General features: G+C 50.7%; 2 protein-coding genes across 2 annotated transcripts; both read right to left on the reverse strand.

Moving 5' to 3' along the window:
• Positions 1 to 1,692: 1,692 nt before the first annotated feature.
• Positions 1,693 to 12,785, reverse strand: LOC143170201 (complement component receptor 1-like protein). The gene is made up of 13 exons (XM_076358289.1): positions 12,690 to 12,785; positions 12,343 to 12,528; positions 11,520 to 11,616; positions 10,680 to 10,762; positions 9,539 to 9,730; positions 8,927 to 9,109; positions 7,633 to 7,818; positions 7,409 to 7,502; positions 6,964 to 7,049; positions 6,149 to 6,355; positions 3,762 to 3,968; positions 2,682 to 2,705; positions 1,693 to 2,436 (listed from the first exon to the last, which is right to left on the reverse strand). Exons 1-13 carry the CDS (start codon positions 12,739 to 12,741, stop codon positions 2,393 to 2,395), a joined length of 1,641 nt encoding a protein of 546 aa, XP_076214404.1. The 5' UTR covers positions 12,742 to 12,785; the 3' UTR covers positions 1,693 to 2,392.
• A 1,458-nt stretch (positions 12,786 to 14,243) lies between these two features.
• On the reverse strand, positions 14,244 to 22,629 carry LOC143170213 (uncharacterized). The gene is made up of 15 exons (XM_076358307.1): positions 22,536 to 22,629; positions 22,073 to 22,264; positions 21,232 to 21,423; positions 20,900 to 20,996; positions 20,645 to 20,730; positions 20,013 to 20,207; positions 19,348 to 19,419; positions 18,732 to 18,758; positions 17,976 to 18,039; positions 17,685 to 17,795; positions 17,212 to 17,403; positions 16,837 to 16,932; positions 16,007 to 16,123; positions 14,889 to 15,100; positions 14,244 to 14,727 (listed from the first exon to the last, which is right to left on the reverse strand). Exons 1-15 carry the CDS (start codon positions 22,627 to 22,629, stop codon positions 14,723 to 14,725), a joined length of 1,752 nt encoding a protein of 583 aa, XP_076214422.1. The 3' UTR covers positions 14,244 to 14,722.
• Positions 22,630 to 24,486: the final 1,857 nt, after the last annotated feature.

Below are 24,486 nucleotides of genomic sequence, written 5' to 3' on the forward strand. Positions count from 1 at the left end.
CTATTTGTGGTTTTCCCTGTAATTAGATGCATGTTCCTGTTAACAGGAAAGCACTGGTGAAAATGCAGAAACAAAAAGTATGTAGTAGACACGTTTTGAATACTTCCCATTCCCAACTGCGCATCATGAGAAGCCCACAGATGGGTCATTTACCTCTGCATCAGACAAAACCCTGAACCTCAAAATCTTGCTTTACCAGCTTGGTTTGGAAAAAGGGTTTTGTTCCTCTCTCTCTGTTTTAGTTTTCATTACAATTTATTATTATTATTATTTCAAGTATTAAACTGTTCTTATCTCAACCCACGAGTTTTCTCACTTTTACCCTTCCAATTCTCTCCCCCATCCCACCCGGGTGGGGGGAGTGAGCCAGCGGCTGTGTGGTGCTTATTTGCCAACTGGGCTTAAACCATGACAGTCCTTTTTGGCACCCAACGTGGGGCTTGAAGGGTTCAAAAAGAAAAAACCAAGTGATGCAACTGCTCACCCCCTGCCAACTGACACGCAGTCAGTCCCCAAGCAGCGATTGCTGCCCCCCGGCCAACTCCCTCCAGCTTATATACTGAACATGACGTTGTATGGTATGGAACATCCCTGTGGGCAGTTTGGGTCAGCTGTCCTGGCTGTGCCCCCTCCCAGCTTCTTGTGCACCTCCTTGCCGGCAGAGTATGGGAAGCTGAAAAGTCCTTGACTTAGCATAAACACTGCTTAGCCACAACTAAAACATCACTGTGTTATCACATTATTCTCATGCTAAATCCAAAACACAGCACTGTACCAGCTACTAGGAAGAAAATTAACCCTATCCCAGCCGAAACCAGGACAGACACCAACACCACAACGTGGGCTTTCTATCAGCCAAACAAATCAAGGGCACTTTTGCCTGTATCTTTGGTTTAGACAAGGTGAGTGAGGTCCCATCATCTGAGCTGTCCTCGTGGCACTGCTAAAGCCTGAATCGAGTTGGGGATTCACCTCTATCCACCCTCGCAAACCGTCCTCAACACAACACTCAACTAGGTCAGGTTAGACAGGATGAAAACAAAGTGCACAAAAGATGTGAGGTTTGTGTCCCGTTCCCCACAAAGGAGTAAATTAAGCCTTTGGCTTGATGTGCATCTGCGCCTACTTTGGGTGCGTCAGAGCAACAGTCACCCTGTGCAGCCACCCACCAGCCCTGCCGCGAGCGGAGCAAGAGGCCAAAACCCTGCTTTTCCTCCCCAGCATCACAGCAGGCCCAAGGCGTCCTGGGGCTGAGCTGGGTTCGGGGTGCACAGCACCACCTGAAAAAGCCTTTTAAGTGCAAATTCAGACAGCGATTCCCTGCCATCAGCGTCGCCGCAGGCAGGTGGCATTTGAGCAGAAAGTGAAAAGGTTGACACGCAGCAACTTTCTGATGTTGTGTGGCATCTGCCAAGACACCTGCAAGTTCTGCATTTGGCCCGGACACCACCTGCCTGCGGACGAGCTCCGCTGCCCCTGAGCACCCACCCAGCTGGGTTCCTCCCGGGGCTTTCAGCCCACTGAAAGCTTCACCACTTCGAGAGAAGCATTGAGTCACTGCAGAGACAGGAAGGGTGTTTCCGCAAAGTACTTGCGGAGAAGCCTCGGTGTGATACAAAGACAGTGCCAGAGCAGAGACCTTTAGCTGAAGTTTAAAACTAATTTTAGTACATAGAGGAAGAGTCAGAATAGTAGCTCTTTGCATTAAGGTGTTTAATTTTTTTTCTCTCCGGTAAAATTACTGATCTGTAAGGATTGCCATTTGTACAACGATTCAGACTTGCCTTGAACTAACGGCTACAACTGCGCTTTTATATGAACACTTTCATTGCTTTCAGTAGCCACAGATAACACTCGACTTATGCATCCTATTTGTATCAAACTTAATTTTCTCAAGTATATATCATTCACATGAAGACATTCACCATTAATGCTCTCAGCAGCAGCAGCAGCACTTTTCACCTCAGGACACTTAAGCAACCCGTGAACCCTGATCAGGACCAGGCACGACATGACCTTAGTGGTGCTGAAAAATGGAACATGTGGAGGTACCCAAAATGCACCATTTTCTTGAGTCTACTCTATTGCAGCGCGAAGGTCTTTGGCATCATTGCAACTTAACGTGGGGATAACTGTACTTGATTTCTGATCAGCGTTCTCAGCTGGGTGGCAGAGAGCTGCCCAGCCCAGCCCAGCCCCGTGCACGAGCTGCTGCGGCCAAAGTGCGAGTGCTTCATGGGCAGTGGCAGGGAGCGTCTGAGCTTTGTCATCCAATGTCAGCTGGTTGCAGATTCAAGGCCAATTTCACAGGCGGGAAAAGCAGAGCACTGGGATCAGCGTGATCAAGTCCAACACGTCTACAGGTGCCTCCCCACTGTGCCCGTTCCCTAATCTAGACGTTCATAACCAGCATTGCCAGGAGGAGAGGGAAGATTCCTACAAGAGACAAATAAGAAGCTTCAGTCTTCACTCCAAATGTATTCAACTATCTTTTCCCTCCCTGGTCCCCTTTACCTTTCCCCACCTTTTCACAGCGTGATCTTAAAACAACAACAATATAAACCTGACAACAGACTGTAGTGGAAGGCTTTTAAGCTTATTTCAAGCAGGACAGACAGGAGACAATAACATAAAGATAGGCAAGAGTGCGGTACAGGGGTTCAGGAATATGTATTACTTACCAACAGTGATCATGTTCGCTCCATCTGGAAAGGAAGCAAGCCAAAATATGAAACTCAGCACCCATTCAGCACGGTAATTCATCAAACTACACATCATGCAGTATCTCAAATCAGAGACAATGCACATGGAAGACAATTCAAGCAACACACAGAATGGGACCCCTGCACAGCCCAACTCCACAGATGTTTATCTGTTAAAACACAAATGTATTTACCAGGATACATTTCCACTAGCCTGCGAGTCCATGCCACAACCTAATCATGTTCTTTTGGAACTACGTTCTTCAAGAAAGAAGTCTTAAAGGTGCAGGAGCAGGCTGTCCCCATGTGCCCTAAGAAGAACGGGCAGGGAAGACGACTGGCCTGGCTGAACAGGGAGCTCTTGCTGGGACTCAGGAAAAAGGAGGAGTTTACCATTTGTGGAAGAACACAGAATAATGTGTTCAGTTTTGGGCCCCTCACTACAAGAAGGACGTCGAGGTGCTGGAGAGTGTCCAGAGAAGGGCAACGAAGCTGGTGAGGGGTCTGGAGAACAAGTCCTATGAGGAGCGGCTGAGGGAACTGGGACTGTTTAGCCTGGAGAAAAGGAGGCTCAGGGGAGACCTCATCGCTCTCTACAACTACCTGACAGGAGGTTGTAGCGGGGTGGGTGTCAGTCTCTTCTCCCACGTAACAAGCGACAGGACGAGAGGAAACGGCCTCAAGTTGTGCCAGGGGAGGTTTAGACTGGACATGAGGAAAAATTTCTTTACTGAGAGAGTGGTTAAAGATTGGAACAGGCTGCCCAGGGAAGTGGTTGAGTCCCCATCCCTGGAGGTATTTAAAAGACGTGTAGATGAGGCGCTTAGGGACATGGTTTAGTGGGCATGGTGGTGTTGGGTTGGACTCGATGATCTTAGAGGTCTTTTCCAACCTTAATGATTCTATGATTCTAGATTTTAACTGAAGCTCTTTCAGGAAGCATCAAAGGCTTACTCCTTAGCAGAATTATCCGATTTGAGGATTCACAGAGGAAGGAAAAAATAGGTATTTTGAAGACAGAGAGGAGGCAGCAAGAAAGACACAGGAGATGATAGGCACCTCTGCATTCAGGAGTGGGCTTGCTCCAGACTCCCCGGTGTTGATCTCCTGCAATACACTGAAGAATGGCCGGTCCAACAAGGGTGAAGCCATCATTGCATTTATAAGCTACAGTGGAGCCGTAGACAAAGTCTGTGCCCTTTGTGCCGTTGTGGATCCCATTTTCAACCGTGGGGGGCTCTTCACAGAGAATGTGAGAAGGCTGTCCTATGGAAGGAATAGCAAGAGTGTCTGAGTACTTCTCCTAACTGAAAAAGTGGAGAGGTATATGGGGAGAAGGAGGTACAGCCAAACGCCATTTCAGTAGAGAGTTTACCAGTTGTGGCAGAAGGGGCAGGCGACTCAAGAAGAGTACAGGAATCTCGTTAAGGTCAGGCAGAGAGGAAATGAGAAAGGCAAAAGCCCAGCTAGAACGCAATCTGGCCGCTGTTGTTAGAGACAACAAAAAATGTTTTTACGAATATATTAATGACAAAAAGAGAGCCAAGGAGACTCTCCATCCTTTATTGGATGCAGGGGGGGAACATTGTCACTGAGGATGAGGAAAAGGCTGAGGTACTTAATGCCTTCTTTGCCTCAGTCTTTAATAGTCAGACCAGTTATCCTCAGGGTATTCAGCCCCCTGAGCTGAAAGACAGGGACGGCGAGCAGGATGAACCCCCCATAATCCAAGAGGAAGCAGTTAACAACCTGCTACGCTACCTGGATGCTCACAAGTCTATGGGGCCGGATGGGATCCACCCGAGAGTGCTGAGGGAGCTGGCAGAGGAGCTCACCAAGCCACTCTCCATCATTTATCAGCAGTCCTGGTTAACGGGGGAGGTCCCGGACGACTGGAGGCTTGCCAATGTGACGCCCATCTACAAGAAGGGCCGGAAGGAGGATCCGGGGAACTACAGGCCTGTCAGCCTGACCTCGGTGCCAGGGAAGATTATGGAGCGGTTCATCTTGAGGGGCGCCCACAAGGCATGTGCGGGACAACCAGGGGACAACCCAGCCAGTTCATGAAAGGCAGGTCCTGCTTGATCTGCTTGACCAACCTGATCTCCTATGACCAGGTGACCCGCCTAGTGGATGAGGGAAAGGCTGTGGATGTGGTCTACCTGGACTTCAGTAAGGCCTTTGACACCATCTCCCACAGCATTCTCCTAGAGAAGCTGGCGGCTCACGGCTTAGACAGGTGGACTCTGCACTGGGTCAAAAACTGGCTGGACGGCCGGGCCCAGAGAGTTGTCATGAATGGAGTTACATCCACTTGGCGGCCGGTCACGAGCGGTGTTCCCCAGGGCTCAGTTTTGGGGCCAGTTCTGTTTAATATCATTATCAACGATCTGGACGAGGGGATCGAGTGCACCCTCAGTCAGTTTGCAGACGACACCAAGTTGGGCGGGAGCGTTGATCTGCTCGAGGGTAGGAAGGCTCTGCAGAGGGACCTGGACAGGCTGGATCGATGGGCCCAGGCCAACTGTATGAGGTTCAACAAGGCCAAGTGCCGGGTCCTGCACTTCGGCCACAACAACCCCATGCAGCGCTACAGGCTTGGGGAAGAGTGGCTGGAAAGCTGCCCAGCAGAGAAGGACCTGGGGGTGCTGGTCGACAGCCGGCTGAACATGAGCCGGCAGTGTGCCCAGGCGGCCAAGAAGGCCAATGGCATCCTGGCCTCTATCAGAACTAGTGTGGCCAGCAGGAGTAGGGAAGTGATCGTGCCCCTGTACTCGGCCCTGGTGAGGCCGCACCTCGAATACTGTGTTCAGTTTTGGGCCCCTCACTACAAGAAGGACGTCGAGGGGCTGGAGCGTGTCCAGAGAAGGGCAACGAGGCTGGTGAAGGGTCTGGAGAACAAGTCCTATGAGGAGCGGCTGAGGGAACTGGGACTGTTTAGCCTGGAGAAAAGGAGGCTGAGGGGAGACCTCATCGCTCTCTACAACTACCTGACAGGAGGTTGTAGCGAGGTGGGGGTCGGTCTCTTCTCCCACGTAACAAGCGACAGGACGAGAGGAAACGGCCTCAAGTTGTGCCAGGGGAGGTTTAGACTGGACATGAGGAAAAATTTCTTTACTGAGAGAGTGGTTAAAGATTGGAACAGGCTGCCCAGGGAAGTGGTTGAGTCCCCATCCCTGGAGGTATTTAAAAGACGTGTAGATGAGGCGCTTAGGGACATGGTTTAGTGGGCATGGTGGTGCTGGGTTGGACTCGATGATCTTAGAGGTCTTTTCCAACCTTAATGATTCTATGATTCTAGATTTTAACTGAAGCTCTTTCAGGAAGCATCAAAGGCTTACTCCTTAGCAGAATTATCCGATTTGAGGATTCACAGAGGAAGGAAAAAATAGGTATTTTGAAGACAGAGAGGAGGCAGCAAGAAAGACACAGGAGATGATAGGCACCTCTGCATTCAGGAGTGGGCTTGCTCCAGACTCCCCGGTGTTGATCTCCTGCAATACACTGAAGAATGGCCGGTCCAACAAGGGTGAAGCCATCATTGCATTTATAAGCTACAGTGGAGCCGTAGACAAAGTCTGTGCCCTTTGTGCCGTTGTGGATCCCATTTTCAACCGTGGGGGGCTCTTCACAGAGAATGTGAGAAGGCTGTCCTATGGAAGGAATAGCAAGAGTGTCTGAGTACTTCTCCTAACTGAAAAGGTGGAGAGGTATATGGGGAGAAGGAGGTACAGCCAAACGCCATTTCAGCAGCAACTGAAAACACTTTGAGCTTTCTTGCTTGGTACTGGACCTCAGTTACTGCCCGTTAGCCACAACTCCAGGACCTCACCCCATGAAATAAGCCACAGAAGTGCCTAATCAGGCTAGAAGAAATGTTTCAGCCATTTCTTGCTTCACATAACACTATACACTGACTTCATAACACCTGATTTCAGCATTATACCAAATTGAGCGGACAAAGTTCTAACATCCAATTATCTTCATCTGTCCCTGGTAACTAGAGAGAGAAAACTTTCCTCCTGTGACCGTTTCTGCTCTTCCCTCGCTCCTTCCACTTTGTCAGCATAATTTCTGAGTTGTATGAGAATATTGCACCTAAGGCCTCACAGCATGAGTTAGTACTGAAATAATGAATTTTACAGTTGATTGAATTAAGAAGCGCAAGTAAGAGCAGCCCAAAGCCCACCAGCAAGGCAACTACACCAGCGCAGTTCCAACTATTATCTTAATGGCTCTGTGCGGAGTTTTTCCCTCTTACTTTCACAGTACGGAGATGCTGTATCCCAATCAACTCCATTTCCTGATACCACACATTTGGCAGAAGATGACCCCTTTAATTCATACCTAAAGAAAGAGAAGTTTAGTACTTTCCAGAAGACAACCCAGAAACGGTTCCTCCCCCGCCTCCCCACCACTGCATGCAAGCAAGTTATTAACCAGAAGTTGCCCCTGCTATGAAATGAGATCTGGCCACATCCACGCCACTAAATAAGGGCACTAATAAGAGCCCAGCTGAAGCAGTTCACTGCATTACCAAGCACACGCATGTTGCCACATGCTCATCTCACTGAGGACATAATACACGGTTTCACTGGAGATTTGCACTGGGAAACCAGGGAGGGAGGGGGGTGGTGGATGTTACTGCCTGTGACCCCTGCCTTCTGACCCCCGAGTCGGTCCCTTTTAAGCAGTGATCCACTCACCCAGGATGACAGGTGAATGTCACAACTGTCTCAAACAGGAAATTATCTGCAATCACATCCCCGTTCTCTATTGTGAGTGGAGTACATTGCTGTCCTAGAAGAAAAGAAAGCAGTGCAGGAATTACTGCAAACCCAGAGATGGGCATGAACCCAGAGTAACATCTCAAGCGTGTACAGATCACTTGTACAGTCAGTCAAGACAGGAGGGGAACAGAGATACTCACGTATACAGAAGTCTGGGTCTGCAGACCAAGTTGTATTACTCAGACAAGTGACAACAGAGGACTTTCCACTTGCTGCAGTATAACCCGGTTTACACCGATACATCAGCTTAGTTCCAGCGAGAGAGCTGTCACCCACAGCCATTGTTAACTCAGCGAAAGGGAAGTGTGGAGCAGGACCACAGTAGACTAACAATTGGAGACAAAAGCAAGGTTAGCTACAGAAGAGTACCCAAAGGGTCTGCAATAACAGCAGCGAACGGCCTGTTTTGGAGTGCACACAACATTTTAACCTGTCTGAATGTCAATGTCTGGGATACAGTTTGCATCCAACCCATTTAGCAAACAGCAGCATATACCACAGTTTGCTTAACCAGAGAAAAGATGGAGATTGCGTAGCATCTCTGCGTCAAAGATGCTCCTTCACTGACCACCAACCCAGCCTGCAGGACCAGCTGAGCTCAGAAGCCAAACATCCCCAGCAGGTCTGGAAGCTGGTGAAGCAAGCCTGTCAGGTGTAGAAGGCAGCTTTGTCTCTTCTTTCAGTGCACATTTGGATCATTTGCATCACAAATAAATAGCTTCAGGTCTAAATATATAACTGGCCTGGGCTGCCACGCCGAGGACCCAAGCCAGCATGCTCTGCAAGGTTATGGCTACAAGTGCACGAAGTTCGGAAGCTGATCTGCTGTCCTGGTTTCGGCAGGGATAGAGTTAATTTCCTTCCTAGTAGCTGGTACAGTGCTGTGTTTTGGATTTAGCATGAGAACAAAGTTGATAACGCAGCGATGTTTTAGTTGTTGCTAGGTAATGCTTACACGAGCCAAGGACTTTTCAGCTTCCCATGCTCTACCGACTGAGCAGGCTGCAGGTGCACAAGAAGCTGGGAGGGGGCACAGCCAAACTGGCCAAAGGGACATTCCATACCATGGGACGTCATGCTCAGTACATAAACTGGGGAAAGCTGGCCGGGGGGGCCGCTGCTCAGGGACTGGCTGGGCATCGGTCGGCGGGTGGTGAGCAATTGTACTGTGCATCACTTGCTTTGTGTATTATTATTATTATCATATTATTATTATCATTTTATTTCAATTATTAAGCTGTTTTTATCTCAACCCACGAGTTTTTCTCACTTGTGCTCTTCCGATTCTCTCCCCCATCCCACCAGGTGGGGGGAGTGAGCGAGCGGCTGTGTGGTGCTCAGTTGCCGACTGAGGTTAAACCACGACATCTGCCCAACAGCTCTTAGACCTACTTCAGTGCCATTGCTCAAGGAAATAAATTAATTTGTACTCACTTGGGTCACATGTTGGCAGAGGTGGATTCCAGTTATTGTCTGCTTCACAAGTAACTACACTGCTACCATTCAATAAGTGACCGGGATTACACTCAAAGGTCACCGTATCTTTATACCTGTGCTCAGTGCCAAAGCCAGATAGCTTTCTCCCATTTTTCACTTCCGGATTTTTACATCTGACCACTGGAAGTGAAGATAAGACAAAAAGTTTATTACAAGAAGGAAAAGCCTTGCAGTGACACCAGAGGCATTACGCAAGAAGCTTACTTAAGAGAACTGCCTCTTTTCACTCTTGAGAGAGGCAGGTCCCCAGTGGGGTGCAAGTACTCCACGAACAGAGACGTCATTAAGACACACGTGAGAGCTTCATTCTTCATTTGCAGGAAGCCCCGGGCATGAGCAGGGAGAGGGAGGCTTTCTGTGGGCTGAAGAATCGATTAAACCAAGCCCTGCCTCAGACCACGACTTGGGAGATCACTGCATTAAGCTTTCTGGGAATCCTTTTAGACTCAAATCAACTTTCTCATGTTTGGCAGCCCATCGGGAAAGTACAGATCGGGAGAGGGATGAGAAACAAAGTCAAAAGAATAAGGAGAGAAAGAAAGCATGTACTTTTGCATGCAGGGGCTGGACCGCTCCATATTCCATCGAAGTTATCGTTCATCGTGCAGTGAATTGTGGCATCTCCAATAAGATCAAAACCTTTGTTACAGGCGTAGGTTACAGCCATGCCAAAGGTGAAGTCTCTGTCCCCACCGATGAGCTGCCCGTTCTCGATCACAGGTGGTGGTAAACAGGGAATACCTGCATGGGAAAGCAACAGCGAGAAAACGCACGAACATTTCCATCAAATATGAAACTGAGGTCTAGCTACTAAAAAACGAAACCAAACCAAAAAAACAACCCAAACAAACAAACAAACAAGCCAAAGAAAAAGCAGGGAAGCAGCCCTAAAGCTGCTCAACCTAATCTCAACCTAAAGTCTTGAATGTGCCTTTAAATTCTGAATGTTTTCCAGGGTATTTTTAAATGGATACATGGTAAAACGGCAAAACAGCATCTATTGTCCGAGAGGAGACACTGCACAAAAGGCCTTCTGGAGGCAATAAACATGGTCTCACCAAGCAGTTTGGGACCCTCACCTACTGGTGACAGCATTTCCTACCTTCATCGTGCTAACAAGGACGAGGCCAGAACACCTATTATAGCAGCAAACCATCTAAACTATCAGCAGCTGATGGTCAGGCCGCAGGATACTAAAAAAGCGCAAATAGCACCAACAGAACTCTTAGCCTTTCCTTCCCCTTTGAAAATTGAGATTTTGGATGTGCAGTCATGTCTGAAGGCATCCCAGTCCCGGCCAAGCACAGCTCTTGATAAACAATTCAGCAACGGTTGCCTGACGGAAAACACAGCACAAGTGATGCAGCGTCGGCACCAGCCTGGCAGAAAGCTTGCTGCGCGCCCGTGCCGGGCAATACCAACCAGCAGCCTCGGGACCTGCTTTTCTCGCAGATCTGACTACAGAGCTGCTGCCAACATCCACAGATCCCCTTTAGTATTTAATTTTCATTCCCAGCTCCACCGAGAGTGCTTGTTTGGGGGAGGCGTAAGGAGTCAGTCTCTTTAAGGGATAATGGAATTTGCATTCGGTGCCAAGAGGAGAGTATCCACCTGCCGTTCCCCAAACTACCAGATCCAGTGTAATAGCTTCGAGGAAGAGATGTACACAAAACATTTAAGATCTGCTTACTCTCACAGTATGGAATGCTATCCCAAGCAACTTCATTGTCTTTAAGTACACATTGTGCAGATGGCTTCCCAACTAATCGGTACCTAAGAAAAGAAAAGGTTGAATCTCTGAAAAAAGTGGGGGAAAAAAAAAAAAAAAAACAACTTGGGAAATTCAGAAAGTTTTACAGTTTCTAATGGTATTCTCTGGAGGAGCTGAACCCTAAGGGAAAAACAGCCAGCCCTCCTATAAAATACAATTTTCTCAATACCTAAAGAAATACAATATATGATGCAGTTAGAGGAAATTTAATACCTGCAGCGGGTGGACACAACCTCACAGGAGCGCAAGCAAGGCGGCATCCCCACCCTGAGTCTGTTCAGCTCCGTGCTGTGCAGCGGTAGATCCAAATAGCAACTTATTTTCTGAGCAGAGCTAGGTGTCACTGACATACCTTAACCGTTCTCTTTCCCTCTCGCTCTGCTCCTGGCATCCCCAGGACACCGCAGCCCTCCTTCCCCAAGACCCCTTGTTAGCTAAGGCGTGGACAGCCGGACCCATTGCACAACAGCAAACGCTGAATTACTAACGAGCACCGACAGGAAAGGAACAAAATTCTTTGCAAAGCAGCCGAAAAGCAACCTGCAAGGACCACGCTCTCATGCCCAGAGGATAATCTGTTTTGACAGCAAGAGCAGGAGAGAGCGTGACCCCCATGGCTCCCCGCGCCAAACACCTCTAGCCGTGCCTCCGCCTGCCAAGGAAACAGCCACCAGATATTAAAAGCCTCCGAGTCTCCTGCGGGTGCTGTCTCCCAGCCTCAGCTCCGTCGACTCACCAGGAGCCTGGCCCAACGCTTACCCCGTGTTACAGCTGTAGGTTATTGTCGCCCCAAACTGGAGGTTGGTCGTGTAGTTAAAGTTGCCATTCATGATGTCCGGTGGACTGCACGACTTTCCTGGAAGGGCAAGTGATCAGCATTAGCTTTATTTTATAGCATGATAGTGAAACGCATAGTTTCACTATCATGCTGTAAGATAGTGACACTGCTGTTCAGTGTCATTACAGACTAATCAACCATTTATCGGGCATCTAACTTCCCTCGTGAGCAAGTACCAGCACTTTCAGAACAGATACAAGACCCACATTAACTTCTGAGGAACTGAAAGTTAAAACACAAATAGTGACTAAAAGCACAAATAAAGCTAAGGACAAATAAAAAAAGCCAAGGTTTATACGCTTACTGAGAAAGGAAACTGATAAAGAGACCAGTGGGCTCAGGGCAGAGGTCTTGGTCCGTAGGGAAACAGCACGAAGGAGAAGGGGACATGGAGGGACCCACTGACCGCCCTAGGGCCAGTACAGGTGCATTACCATGGGGACAACAGACTCCCATGGCCTTTTCCACACTGTACCTTGTTTCCGTGCAAATATATTATAGCATTTATACTGTATCACCAGGGGGTAAAGCAATTAAGAAGGGCAGAGATCATCTCCCAGAGACTAACGTGGAAAGGGCAACCCCAGGCAGGCACGCAGGGTGAGGGCTTGTACTCAGCTGCGCTAAAAACAGTAACCCAGGGAGCACCCTTCTCAACTGTGCTGAACCGCAAGTGGGGTCTGGGGTGCAGCAGGGGATGCGCCCTCCCCCCCATCCCAGGAGCCCACCACGGGGGAAACCCACCGATGCAGAAGTCGGGGTTCTCCGACCAGAGGGAGCTGGGGAGGCAGGTGATCACGGGGGACTTGCCCCTGGCGAGCGTGTACCCCGGGCGGCACTTGTATTTCAGCGTGGCCCCTATGGCATAGGACTCCTCCAGGGGCGCGGAGGGCTCCGCAAAGACGAACCTCGGCGGCTGCCCGCAGTCACCTGCGGGCAGGGAGGGGGTAATGGTGGGGGAGCTCGCCTTAGCCCTTCCCCACGCCGCCACAGCCCCATCCCCACGCCGCCCAGGCCCCCTTTCCCACGCGGACCCATCCCCGCGGAGTCCCATCCCCACGCAGCCCCTTTCCCCCCGTGGCCCCGCTCACCCCAGGCGCCGGGCAGCGCCAGCAGCACGGCGCAGAGCCAGCCCAGCGCCATGGCCGCTGCCGGCCCCGGTCCCGGTCCCGCTCCCGCTCCCGGTGCCGATGCCGATGCCGGCTCCGCGGGGCAGCGCGCAGCGATGCGCAGCGCGGCGGCACGGCCCCTTCCGGGGCGGGCGGAGGCCGGGCTCTCCCCGGAGTCTCGTCACCGCTGCGGAACGGCGCGGGGGTTACGGCTGTTGAAGGTAAACGGGGGCTTTGGCCGCGCCGAGTCCCACGGGGCTCCGGGACGATGCCCCCCGCGGTGGTCAGCGGGCGCGGCGGCTCCCACGGCGCGGCCGCTTTCTCCTTTGTCGGGTACGAAATGATGCCGCTTAACAACCGAGAAGCAGCAAAACGCAGGCGGCTGGCGCTGGGGCCAGGTCTCTTTGCCGTGTTTCCCCAACGGCCTCTCCTGCCCCGTCCGGTGACGCGGAAAGGGTTCACCTTAGCGGTGAATCACCCAGCACGCAATCTTAATGACTTATCCTGAGCGATGCTGTGAACGCGGGGGAGTGTCTGCCTTGCGAGGGATGCTTGTTTTCAGTCGGTCCACCCCATCGCCCTACCCTTGGTCCTCAACCCAAGGACAGCCTAAGGCTGCCTGGAAGAGCGCTTGTCCTACGGCCACGCTGTGTTGCACCATGCCTACATCTTCTCTCCATTGCACCTCTCCCTCTGCATCAGCTAGGAGAGGCTTAGGGCATGCTGGGGGTACCACTTAGCACCCCTGGAACAGCCCCTGCTGACTCCAGCCCCCTGTTCGAAAGGATGATCGGAAGGGGACGGTGAGGGATGGCAGCCGGGGCATGGGGCAGCTCAGGCGCTCAGATGGCCGTTGCTGCTCCCTCTCCTCAATGCAATATCAGGATTGCATTCGTCAGCACAAGCTGACGGAAATGTGCTGCGTCCCAGTTCGATAACAAATATGATAGCAGAATCAGATAACTGCGCAGCACCTTTCTGTCCTACCTGTAGCACTGCCTGTCTTTTGCCAGAACACCAATAAATTCCATCTCTTTGCAAACACCAATAAAGCAGGAAGGCAATTTTTACAGCTTCCGTATTACCGCTATTAAGTTTGTTCCCATGTCAAAACAAGGAGTACAAGCCAGCAAACACCAAGGGGGAGCAGCTAATTTAATCCTCTGAACTCCTTGCTGAAGCTGCAGCCTGTTTTTTTGCGTAGAGAATACGGCCGGTGCAGGAATACTCGTGGACGGCCGAGGGAAGGTTATACCTGGAGAGGAGTGCACACCTTCCCCGATACTGCCCTGGTGCTGCCCGGGGTGGAAATGGGCTCCGCTCGAGCAGTGGCACCTCACCTCTGTCATTGTGGTTCCCGGGAAAGGCCAGGTGCTCTGCTACAAACAACAGTGCAACAGGACAGCAGCAATTATCTGAGCAGCAATTATCTGAGCAGCTGAGTACATCCGGCAAACAATGACACTGCAAAACCATTTAAAGTGCTCTATGAGAAGGTTTGATTAGCAAATAATAAAAAAAAATCCAAGCCAGGATACTAGTGTTGCTTATTTCACATTCCTTTTATTTACAAAACAGTTTTACTATAAATACTGCAATTTTCACACTCGTATCTGCACACTAGTAAAGGAACCTCAGTAAAAAAGTAGTTTAAAAAATACAAGTAAATCTTGCAAGGTTGTGCAAAGAGGGTGTTTGCTATGAAATTATTTTCCTACTGGAAAGAAACGTTTACTGAATTTTTAAAGCCTCACTTTAAGAGCTGCAAAAATAGTTTTTTCATACTAAAACAAACAAAAAAGTAGGCATTGAACCCATAAGGAGCTGAATTTGAAGTATGTTTGATTTTCCTGCTTTTTTACAAAGAAATTCTTGATTGTGAAGCCAGACGCTTGACTTCAGGCTGCCTTATTGCACTTAGAACTCCATCCCTGACAATGTCAGGAGTTGGTGTAGCAACTCTCCCTTCTCTCCAACCAGCTTTGTGCCGCTAAGGATGCTACAGCCGCCGGCATTCATCCTGCAACAGGGAAACGAGCAGTTAATTAGGGTTAGTTGCTGCGTGCTGCAGCCCCTTGGCTTTGGGAGGAATGACCTTTGCAGCCTCTCGTTTGTGGCACCTTAGCTCCAAGCCGCGGTGACCCGAAGGCCGTTTTGGGTGCCCCCCGTGCAGGTCCCTACCGTCGGGTGCCTGGCGCCGGGGCTGGCACAGGTGCGCGTGGGTGGGCGCTGCGCAGACGGGGCAGACGTGGCAGCCGGGGGTGCGGCAGGGGACGAGGTGAGCCAGGGTCCCCTCCCCGGCCAGGGGACACACGGGGCAGCTTGCCGTGTCGCTGTGGACAAGGGAGAGGTGCAGCTGGTCGGCACAGGGAGGGCAGACGGGACCCCGCGGGCTGTGGAGAGAGAGCCAAGGATGAGCCCTGATGGGTTCATGTTGGGAACTGCCCCTCGCCAAGCCATACCGCACAGGCTCTGGCACCCACAAAAACTAGTTTCATAAGCAATTTCAAAGAGATTAACTTTTTAAACTCAAACAAGTAGCGATTCATGAGTGCAGAACTGAAACGGCTCCTCCAGGGTTAGGGCTAACAGCAAGTGGAACGAGCACTCACAGGAACAGCATGAAATAAATGATTGGTAAAAAGAAGTTCATAGTTACAAAAACTAAAGCAGGCGGATACACACCTCAAACCATGTTTATTTTAACCAAATATTTATTTGAATTTGCTTCTGTCAATGATTACTCTGTTAAGGAAGCTTTGTGGGAAGCTGGGAAAGCACAAGACTCACATGGGCAGGTATCAAAAAGTAAACTGAGTACACAATGTCACCGCACTCACCTCATCGCTGCTCTGCCCCAAACAAACTAACCGTGCCTAGAGGTGGAAAAAGCACTCGGCAGTGATGTGAACAGGAGGCCCACGCTGCAGGGTCTCTTACAGCACGCGGGCTCTTTGCTGCTTAATAAAAACCAAAGCTCCGTCACAGGCCAAAGAAGACACGAGGCCGAGCCGCGTGAGGACAGCTGAGGAGCACAACCTGATCCGGAGACGCCCAAAGAAACCGCAGAAGCGTTGTCCAAATAAACCTCACACCAGTTTCACCTCTCTTTGCTTGCAAGGAGGCACCACACTTTTACCCTGATACAGAGCTATAAGCAAGCACAACCAACATTTACGCACCCCCATCATTTTTTTATTTTAAGTTAAGCAGTTTACTCTCAGTTTTGAGGATGCTTGGTGCACACCGCGGTGCCCGCTGCTGAGAGGAGCCGCCTGCACCAGCCGCACCGCACTCACCCCTTGTCCTGCTGGCAGGGCCCCCCCATCCGCTCCCCAGGCACCGCAGGATGGCTTTCACGCTGGCCGAGGTGGGCGCGCACCCAGTTCTCACAGATGGGGCAGACGTGATGGTTGCTGTGGAGAAGCACGGTTGAGGATGTACGCTGAGTCTCTCTAGGGAGACTCAAAAATCACCCATGAAGTTCAGCATCTCCAGCTTCCCTGGTACTGAGGAACCCTCCCAAGCAGGATGAAAACCTGGAATTAGCTCTATCACAAACCTCCCTCGCTTTGCTAAAATGTATGAGAAGTTTCTATGTCTCTTCTGAAACACACCGCTTCATAAATCCATACTCTCCTTATAGCTAGACCTGCCGTTCCCAACCTCACCTCATCAAACCTGCAAACCCAATGACGCTTCAGTCCAGCGTTTCTCTCACAGAGCAGAGGGGGAGCAGAGAGGGCAGGTCTGTATCGGCCCTGCACGCCGAGCGCTGCGGGAAGCGTCCGGGCATTGCAGTGTGCAGTGCAACTGCCAGAGAGCAACACGAGTAAAGAAATAGGAGAAACACGTGCACGTGCTGAATGCTTTTTAAAAGCGCTGAAAGAACAAAGCACAAAATTGCCCAGAGTGCCTTTGTTTTAGGGGGAAGAAAGCAGAGAGATTAGTGTTTTAAAAGTAATTAAATGCTGTAATCCTCAGCACAGTATCAAGTGGGAATAAACAAGGATGTGCAGAATACCCTTATTTTCTCCTCAGCTTGAATAAATACAGTTCTACTCTACTCTGAAATGATTTTTATTCAGGCCCACCGTGGCATCTGTGTATTTTTAAGTGGAAGACAGACCTTTCGTGGTCCATGGGCTGCTCTGCCTCGCTCCGCTCTGGAACGGCTTCTCCTGTGCCGTCACCCCTCAGCACATCTGCAGCTTCGGCAGGAGAGCTGAACACAGAGAAAGAGAGAGAAGACAACCTGAGTCCACCTGAATGCACGGCTTTCCGAGAATGACTACTGCCCTACGGAACCACTTTTTTCTAAATAGCAAATACTTTCTACTGCTAAAACTGGACTTAAAGGAACCAAAGGAATTCAAACTGCGAAACCTGCTCTATCCATGTATAGATGCTTTCTCCCCCACAAGAAGCGCTGCTTTCCCCCTCTTTTGCTTTACATGGACCTGTGCAAGGGGAGCACGAGCAAGCGCCTGGTCACCTGCGGTACCTCGTGCCTGCTGGGCTTCGTCTCTCCCCGCCGCCGATGCTGGGGACCGAGTAGGTGCGCGGTGTGCCGGGCTGGGCGCGCAGCCAGTCCTCGCAGGTGGCACAGCCACGGTGCGTGGGCTCGGTGTGGGAGGCCAGGGCAGCGTGCAGCCGCTCTTCGCAGGTGGGACACACATGGCAACTTGTCGTGCGGCTGTGGATGAGAAAGACGGGGGAATCCCTCCTGCCAAGCCCTGAGAGCAGCCGGCGAACACCAAACCCTCCCGTGATGCAGCCGTCGCCTCTTCGGCGAGCAGCGTGTTCATCACAGAGGCAGAGGTGTTGGCATTTTAGAGTCAAAAACTGCATAAAGATGTGCCGTACCAGTGTGATCAGGCACAGCAAGGTTTGTAGCTAGAAATAACACCGGTGAGACTCGTGGGTATAATCGGAAGAGTGGCACAAGCTCTTGGGCAGATGAACAAGCAAACCTACCAAAAATAGGAATGCCACAGCACGGGCTGCTTCTCATCATCCGTTATCTTTGGGTGCATCAGTGTATCCCTTCCCTTCATCTTGTGCTCTCGTAAAGGCATATTATAAGAGCTGAAGAGACAGAAAGGGGAAAATTCATAGAATAAAAAGCAACTTAGCAACATGGAAAGATAGTAGTAACCATGCAAATATATACCGAAGGTAATTACTATCACTCAGAGCTTAAAAGGAAATACCCAGTTATCCTTAGGGAAAGTTATGATTTATGAGGGGCAGCTTAGGCTCACTTACTGGTTTTTATTGTCTTTCCATCTCATGATGATCCCAGCTAGAATTCCAAGGGCTACTGGGGGAACTAACAAAGAAAGAAGCAGAAAAAAAAACCCCAAAATAAACAACAAATTTGGTATGTAATTTAGGTGAAATACTGCAGTTTGGTAAAAGACTGGCAGCAAAACTCTCTGCTCTGGGGCTGCCTGTCAGCACCCAGAGGCTCCCTCTCAGCCAGAATAATGCAAACCCCCTCCTGTGTCTCTGAACACAGCACAGAAACCACCGCTAAGTGTGGTGCCACGCTGATCTTCTTAAGGGTGGGATCCTCATTTATTTAGTGCTTTTATAGACAGCCTCCTGTTTCTTTTGTATTTTAAACATACTCACCGTTTTTAGTACTTGACCTCTTTTGCAACAAGGATGTTCCAAGCTTCACTAATCTCTTATCTTTCAGTGTCCGCCAAGGCCTTTTAAAGCAACTTTAAAGAGTGACGGGACGTACAGTTTTTGGTTGGTTTCTTACACTGGCTTCTTTGGCTTCTTTCATTTCATCCTCAGTTGATGTAATGTTTTATACTAAGACACAGACAATCCATCCAGTCGCTTGCAATGCTGCTGCATTACCCAAGCGCAGAGAAAGCCCTGGATCCTGACCAGAGACACTCGGTACTAGGGGCAGTGAAATGAATAAACCAAAACCACTGACCCCAGGTATTTAACAGCAAATAACAGCTTTGGGTTAGGAAAGTATATTTTCAATCTTAAACTACTTACCAATGCAACTAGGGATGAGGATACTTGCTAGAGAAGAAAAAAATGAAATTAATGTTAAAAAAATGAAGCCAACAATGCTGATAACTAAACAGGGAAGTTCCTTAATCTATGCCCGCAGAACAATATTATTCAAACCCAGATAATCATAACACTGCTGAGAAGACAAAATGCTATAAAACAATCTGTCATTAACCGCCACACACATCATTATGCTCTTCTTGAGTCCCCCACCCCACCTCTCGCCACTGACAGAGCTGAGGTCCACAGCTCCAGGCTACCTCCACCCTCAGCAACGTCCAAACACAGCCAGGATAATGTCAGTAGTTTCTACCGAGATGCTCGGCTGCACGGAGGGAGATTCAAGCATCAAAAATCCCACCCCCTATCATGTCAGCTAAGGAGTCACTCAGCTGGGAGCAGAGAGAAAAGGGGATTAGACCAGGGAATAAGCCTGTGAGAACCCCTTAGAAACTGGAAGATGGACCCACCAAAAGAAATGCAGAAGGCACAGCGAGAGCAGAAATCCAACAGCACGTGGAGTCACAGGCACCCAACGTGGGTGCAATTATAGCAATTAAAATGACCCTGAGGCAGAAAGCTTCTCCCGAACTCTTACCTAGCCAGTAGGGATTCTCTGCTATCTTCTCTTCCAAGGGTTCAGTTTGGTTTGTCGCTGCCGTAGTGCTAACTATAGAGAGGAAAAAAAAGGAAACCCACTCAAAATTATACTTTGGATAATTCTCCATTTATACATATTATATAAAATACTTCAGTGAGGAGTAAATGTAGCATGGGCAGGTGGCCTCTGACCTGTGCATCTGTGGCTACGACAGCGAGAGCTGTGGAAGTCACACAGGGACCTCTTGGTGACACTACAAGCCTTACAGAGAGAGGGGAGTCTGCTGTCCCACTTGGCTTTATTGCCAGGGTGTTGTTGGACACTAGATATAAATCCATTCTGAGGTTTAGTCCACCAGCTTTGCAGTCACCGATACACTCCAGACATTGTTTATTAAAATTCTGCCTGTTCCTCTTGAAGGGAAAAATGTAAAACTGTACGGCTGTGCCGCATTGTTCTTCAGCACAGCTTGGCACCTTGCAAAGCACAGACTTGCTAACCGTTGCTGCTGTACACAGATGCTGCTCCCCTGGAAACAAACCCTGTGGGAATGCCTGTCCAGACTGGCGTCCTTCCCTTTCTGAGAGAAGGGAATTAGGACCAATTAACTGCACAGCAAGAAAAACTACTCGAGAACAGGACGATTATCCAGCAACGCTCACCCGTGCATTCAGGAGGAGACCCGCTCCAGACGCCATCGACGCTGTTCTCTGTTGTACAACGAAGAGTTTCATTTCCCACAAGCCGGAGCCCAGGGTCACACGTGTACATCACGACTGAGTTGTACGTAAACTCCTCCGTACCGTTGCCATTGTGCTTCCCATCGGGAATAGCTGGAGGTGGAGGACAAGAAATAGCTGGGGGAGAAAAAGAAAAGAGTTCAGGAGGTGATGCCTGGGATGCTCTTCTCCACAATGTGGAGAGGAAAACCCAAGGGCCGCTTGCACACAGGCTCACATTGCATCAGTTGCAGGAGCAGGGGCTGAAACGGGAGCACTGGGCACCCTCTCGGCACACAGTTACTTTTAGGTGCCTCCCAGCCTGCTGTCCTGCGTACAGAGGGGCAGCGGCAGCCTGCAGGGACACCAAGGCTACTGGGTTGCTCATTTATGTCAGCCTTTCACATGCAGAGGGCACCAGTGATACTACTGGCTAGTCCCTGCTCCCATCACGCCAGCTGTCTCCTTTCCAGAGATACTTACCTGACTTCAGTTAGTAAAATCAACACACGACTCGGTATTTCTGAGTTGGAATATTTGGTATTTCCAGTCAAGCGCTGGACAACTTCACTTACCCCGACAAGCTGGAAGTTGACTCCAGGCAACTTCACCTCCCCTTAGGGAACACCAGATGAGAGGCGACGCTCCCTTTAATGTGTACCTGCAGGGCAAAAGGCACATCAACAAATCAGTTTGTTGTCACCGACCAAGAACATGTCACCCCACAGAGGTGCCGAGGACTCGACAGGCAGAGCCCCTTGTCCCGGCTTGCACACCAGTGACTCTGGCCAGGCAACTGGGATGCGGTGGGTAGCTGGCTTCACACTCACCCACGGTTACAAACTACGTCTGCTTTTGCACCAAACAGATGATCATTTGTAATAACTTTGCCGTGTTCTGGATTTGCTGGAATACCACAAGATTTCCCTAAAAAAGAGTAAGATTATCCTTAGGACATTACAAGGACAGGGAGAAACCCACAGACATAATTTTCATGACAGTATGGCAATGACAAACCAGGCATCTGACAGTATTTCATGCTAAATGTCATTAAAAAAAAGCAATCCTAAAATACAAATCAGACGTGGCACTCGGAACACAGCACTGCGGATGCAGCTCTGGGAGGATGTTGGAGAAAATGAAACGACATGGAGACACTCACTCCGACATAGCTCGGGAACTTCTGACCACGTTAAATCGTCAAGACAAGTGCTGGTGGGGAGCTGGTCTGTGGTATTCTCATAGCCCGGGCGACAAATATACTTCACCATCGTATCAACAGCGTAAAAATTCTGCATTTCATCTTCTTGTGATATTCTAGCAAAACGCACGCGTGGTGGACTGGGACAGCTACCTAGCGACAATGAAGACAACCAACGTGTACAGTTACAAAGCAAAAATAACAATATCCTGCATTCAACTATGTATAAACATAAATCCAAGTGATAATGCACAAGCCTCCCTAAGAATATGGATACCGCAAATACGTTTAAGAAGGTGATTGGTAATTTGTGTAATTCAAAAATATCCCTAGATGACTATTTAACAGAAAAAGTCTTAAAATTTGCTCTCTTTCAATCATTCACAAGCGCCGTGCTTACCTCCCTTGCCAATTCCACTGATGAAACGTTTGAGGTGGGGAAGTGCAGCCAGTTCTCACTGCGGAGGTTTGCAAATCCCCAATGCCAAACCTTCCCCCTTAGTTAACTCTTCCGTCAGCAGCCAGCTGTGCCAGCGCTTCGCCACTATAGCTCTTCCCCTCTTTCCTGTGCTTCCCCAAACTATTGACCTATTTTTACTAAGACACAAGTGCCAGCACATGGCTCCAACAGGCTAAGCATAGTTCGGAAAAAGGGGCAGTAAGAGATTCTCTGACAAGCAACTTCATCGCCTGCCACTTTGGATGAGGAAACCCTTGAAACAGCGATTGCTAAAGCAGTAAAGGTTTCCACAAGCAGCGCGCGTCTCTGAGCAGCTCGTTTCAGAGAAAGCGAAATACTTACGACCACAAAACTCCGGGAGGTTGGACCACTGGGAGTTTGCAAGGCACTGTATCGTATCTGACAGCAAGGGGCGTTTAACGTAACCTGTAAGGCATCTGTACGTTACTTTGGAGCCGACACTGAAGCTTCCCTGATGTTTAGTGTCCTCCGGGGGCTCGGCGTGGCTTATGTTTGGCAACGGCCCACAGTCACCTGCAGCAAAATAAACCCGGATTTGGTGGGGCTTCTACTAAAGCTCCCTGAGCAGGGCACAGCACAAACGCACACGCACATATACGACTCCGCAGGAGAGCACGGCACACGCACCCACGACACACACCCCCACAGCGGAGCACGCGTGGAGCGCACGGAGCGCACACCCCCACGGGGCACACGCACCCCCACGGGGCACACGCCCAGGGTGACAGGGCTCACCGCACACCGCGCGCCCCCCCATCGCCCCCATCCCTCCCCGTGGGCTCACCCCACGCCGCGGGCGGCAGCGGCAGCAGCAGCAGCAGCAGCAGCGGCGGCGGCAGCACCGCGGGCAGGAGCGAGCGGCGGCGCCCGGAGCCCATCGCGGCCGCGGGACGCCCGGAGCCGGCAGCGGAGCGGGCAGCCGAGCACCGCCCGCCCGGCCCCGGTCCCGGCCCCGGCCCCGCCCGGGGCGTGCAGCCGGGGGCTCCCTGCCTCCGCCGCGGCCCCCGCAGGGCGGGGAGCGCGGGGGGAGCGGGGCCGCTCCCGGAGCCGCAGGGAGGGGGAGGGCTTGCTCAAGAGCCCGCGTGGGTGCTGCTGCCACGCGTGGGCCGCGCGAGGAGACGGCTGCCGGCCGAGGGCTGCTGCCAGCACCCTCCGCTGTGGGACGTGCAGCCAAAAGCGGTGCCGCTCCCCGCGCTCTGAACCCCTGCCCCCCTCCCGCGGCGCCCGGTCCCCTCCCTGCGACCTCATCTCTGGGAAATTCTCTGATGAAAGTCTCATCTGCGGCTGGAAGCGGGTTTGAAGCAGGCGGTTCTCATGTTTGCTCCCAGAGGCATGTTTGGCATCCAGAGGAATGCGGCGGGGCCCTCCAGGCACCCGCTGCCTCAGCCTCTCCTTCAAATCGTTTATCCGCACCTTCCAGTAAAGCTACCCCTCTCTCCAAAGCTATCAAGTCCCAAAGGAAAAGAAAAAAAAAAAAACAAAAAGGGCAGCATGTGGGTCTTGCCAGCTCCAGCTGTGAACCCTGCAGCACGCCCCGAAGCTGGGAGGGGTGGAGAAGGTCCCGTTCATCTCCCAGCACTGGCTCTGCTGCGTGTGGGGACGAGAGCTGCATCTTCATCGGGTGCCTCCTGCCCTCTCCGACAGCGTCTGGCCCAGGGCTGCTCCCAGGGAGCCCAGCACAGCGCAGCCCCCTGCAAGGCCCCCCAAACCATCTGCAAACGTCACCTGCCTGTCCCTAGGAATGCACCTCCGTGAACAGAGGTTTTTCTGCAAGAAGAGAAGAGAGGGCTTTCCTCCAGCCCAAGGGGTGCACGGGAGACCAGAGGGCTGTAAATCAGCCTCACTTTGAAGCTGCTAATTGAGCTGCTTCTGTTAACACCCACGCACAAAAGCAAGCAGTGGGGATAGTGGCATTTCCACTGTAACTCTCCCAGTTAGACACAAAACTCTTCAAACAAGATGCTGCGCTGCCCGTGGAGGCGCAGGGATGTCTTCGGGCCCTGCCAGGCACAGGAGCAGTTTGCCTGGGCTCCGTGCCCGCATGGGAAAGCAGAGCTGCTCTGGGATCCCTGCCCACGGGGCTTGCGGGAAGAGCCAAAGGAGAGGTCGTGGCTGTATTTGCTGCCCCGTCCCACTCTGCTGAGCAACGCTGCCAGTAAGGGGTCATGTGTCGCTCCACCCTGAGGAAAGGGCAGCCAGCAGCAGCCTGCCTGCCTGCCTGCGCCTTCCTGCCTCCCTCTGTCTGCCTTTGTTATCCAGGAAACAGTGATGTTTCCACTGAGAAGCTCAAAGTTCTCTTTTTTATTTTTTCTCCCCCCCTCCCCCTTATTTCCCTTTCCAACACAATTTAAGCTCCAAGAATACGTAACAAAAGCATTTGCAATGAGGCCAAGAGGTGTTTTCTTAAGGGAGGAGTCAAGCAGCCTGGATAACGTATTCTTTAAAATACTTACCTGTGAACATGTTGACAAATTACGTGGAGATGTCTCGGCCATGTATTTTTACAGGTCACTGGTCACCTGAGGTCTGAATTGGGATGGTGGCTGCATAATGCAAAAAGAAGTTGCTGACAGGAAAAAAAAAATGCTTTAAATGCTGGGGAATTCTCTTGTAATAGCTTACAGCAGTGACCTCAGCATGGGATAGTGAGATGTTGAGAAGTATTTGGCAAAGACTTCTTGCAATGTCAAATCTCCTCAGGGAGCGTCACAGTTCGCGCGTACATCAGAAGAACC

The sequence above is a fragment of the Aptenodytes patagonicus genome, chromosome 22, assembly GCF_965638725.1.
Source record: "Aptenodytes patagonicus chromosome 22, bAptPat1.pri.cur, whole genome shotgun sequence".
NCBI classification, from domain to species: Eukaryota; Metazoa; Chordata; class Aves; order Sphenisciformes; family Spheniscidae; genus Aptenodytes; species Aptenodytes patagonicus.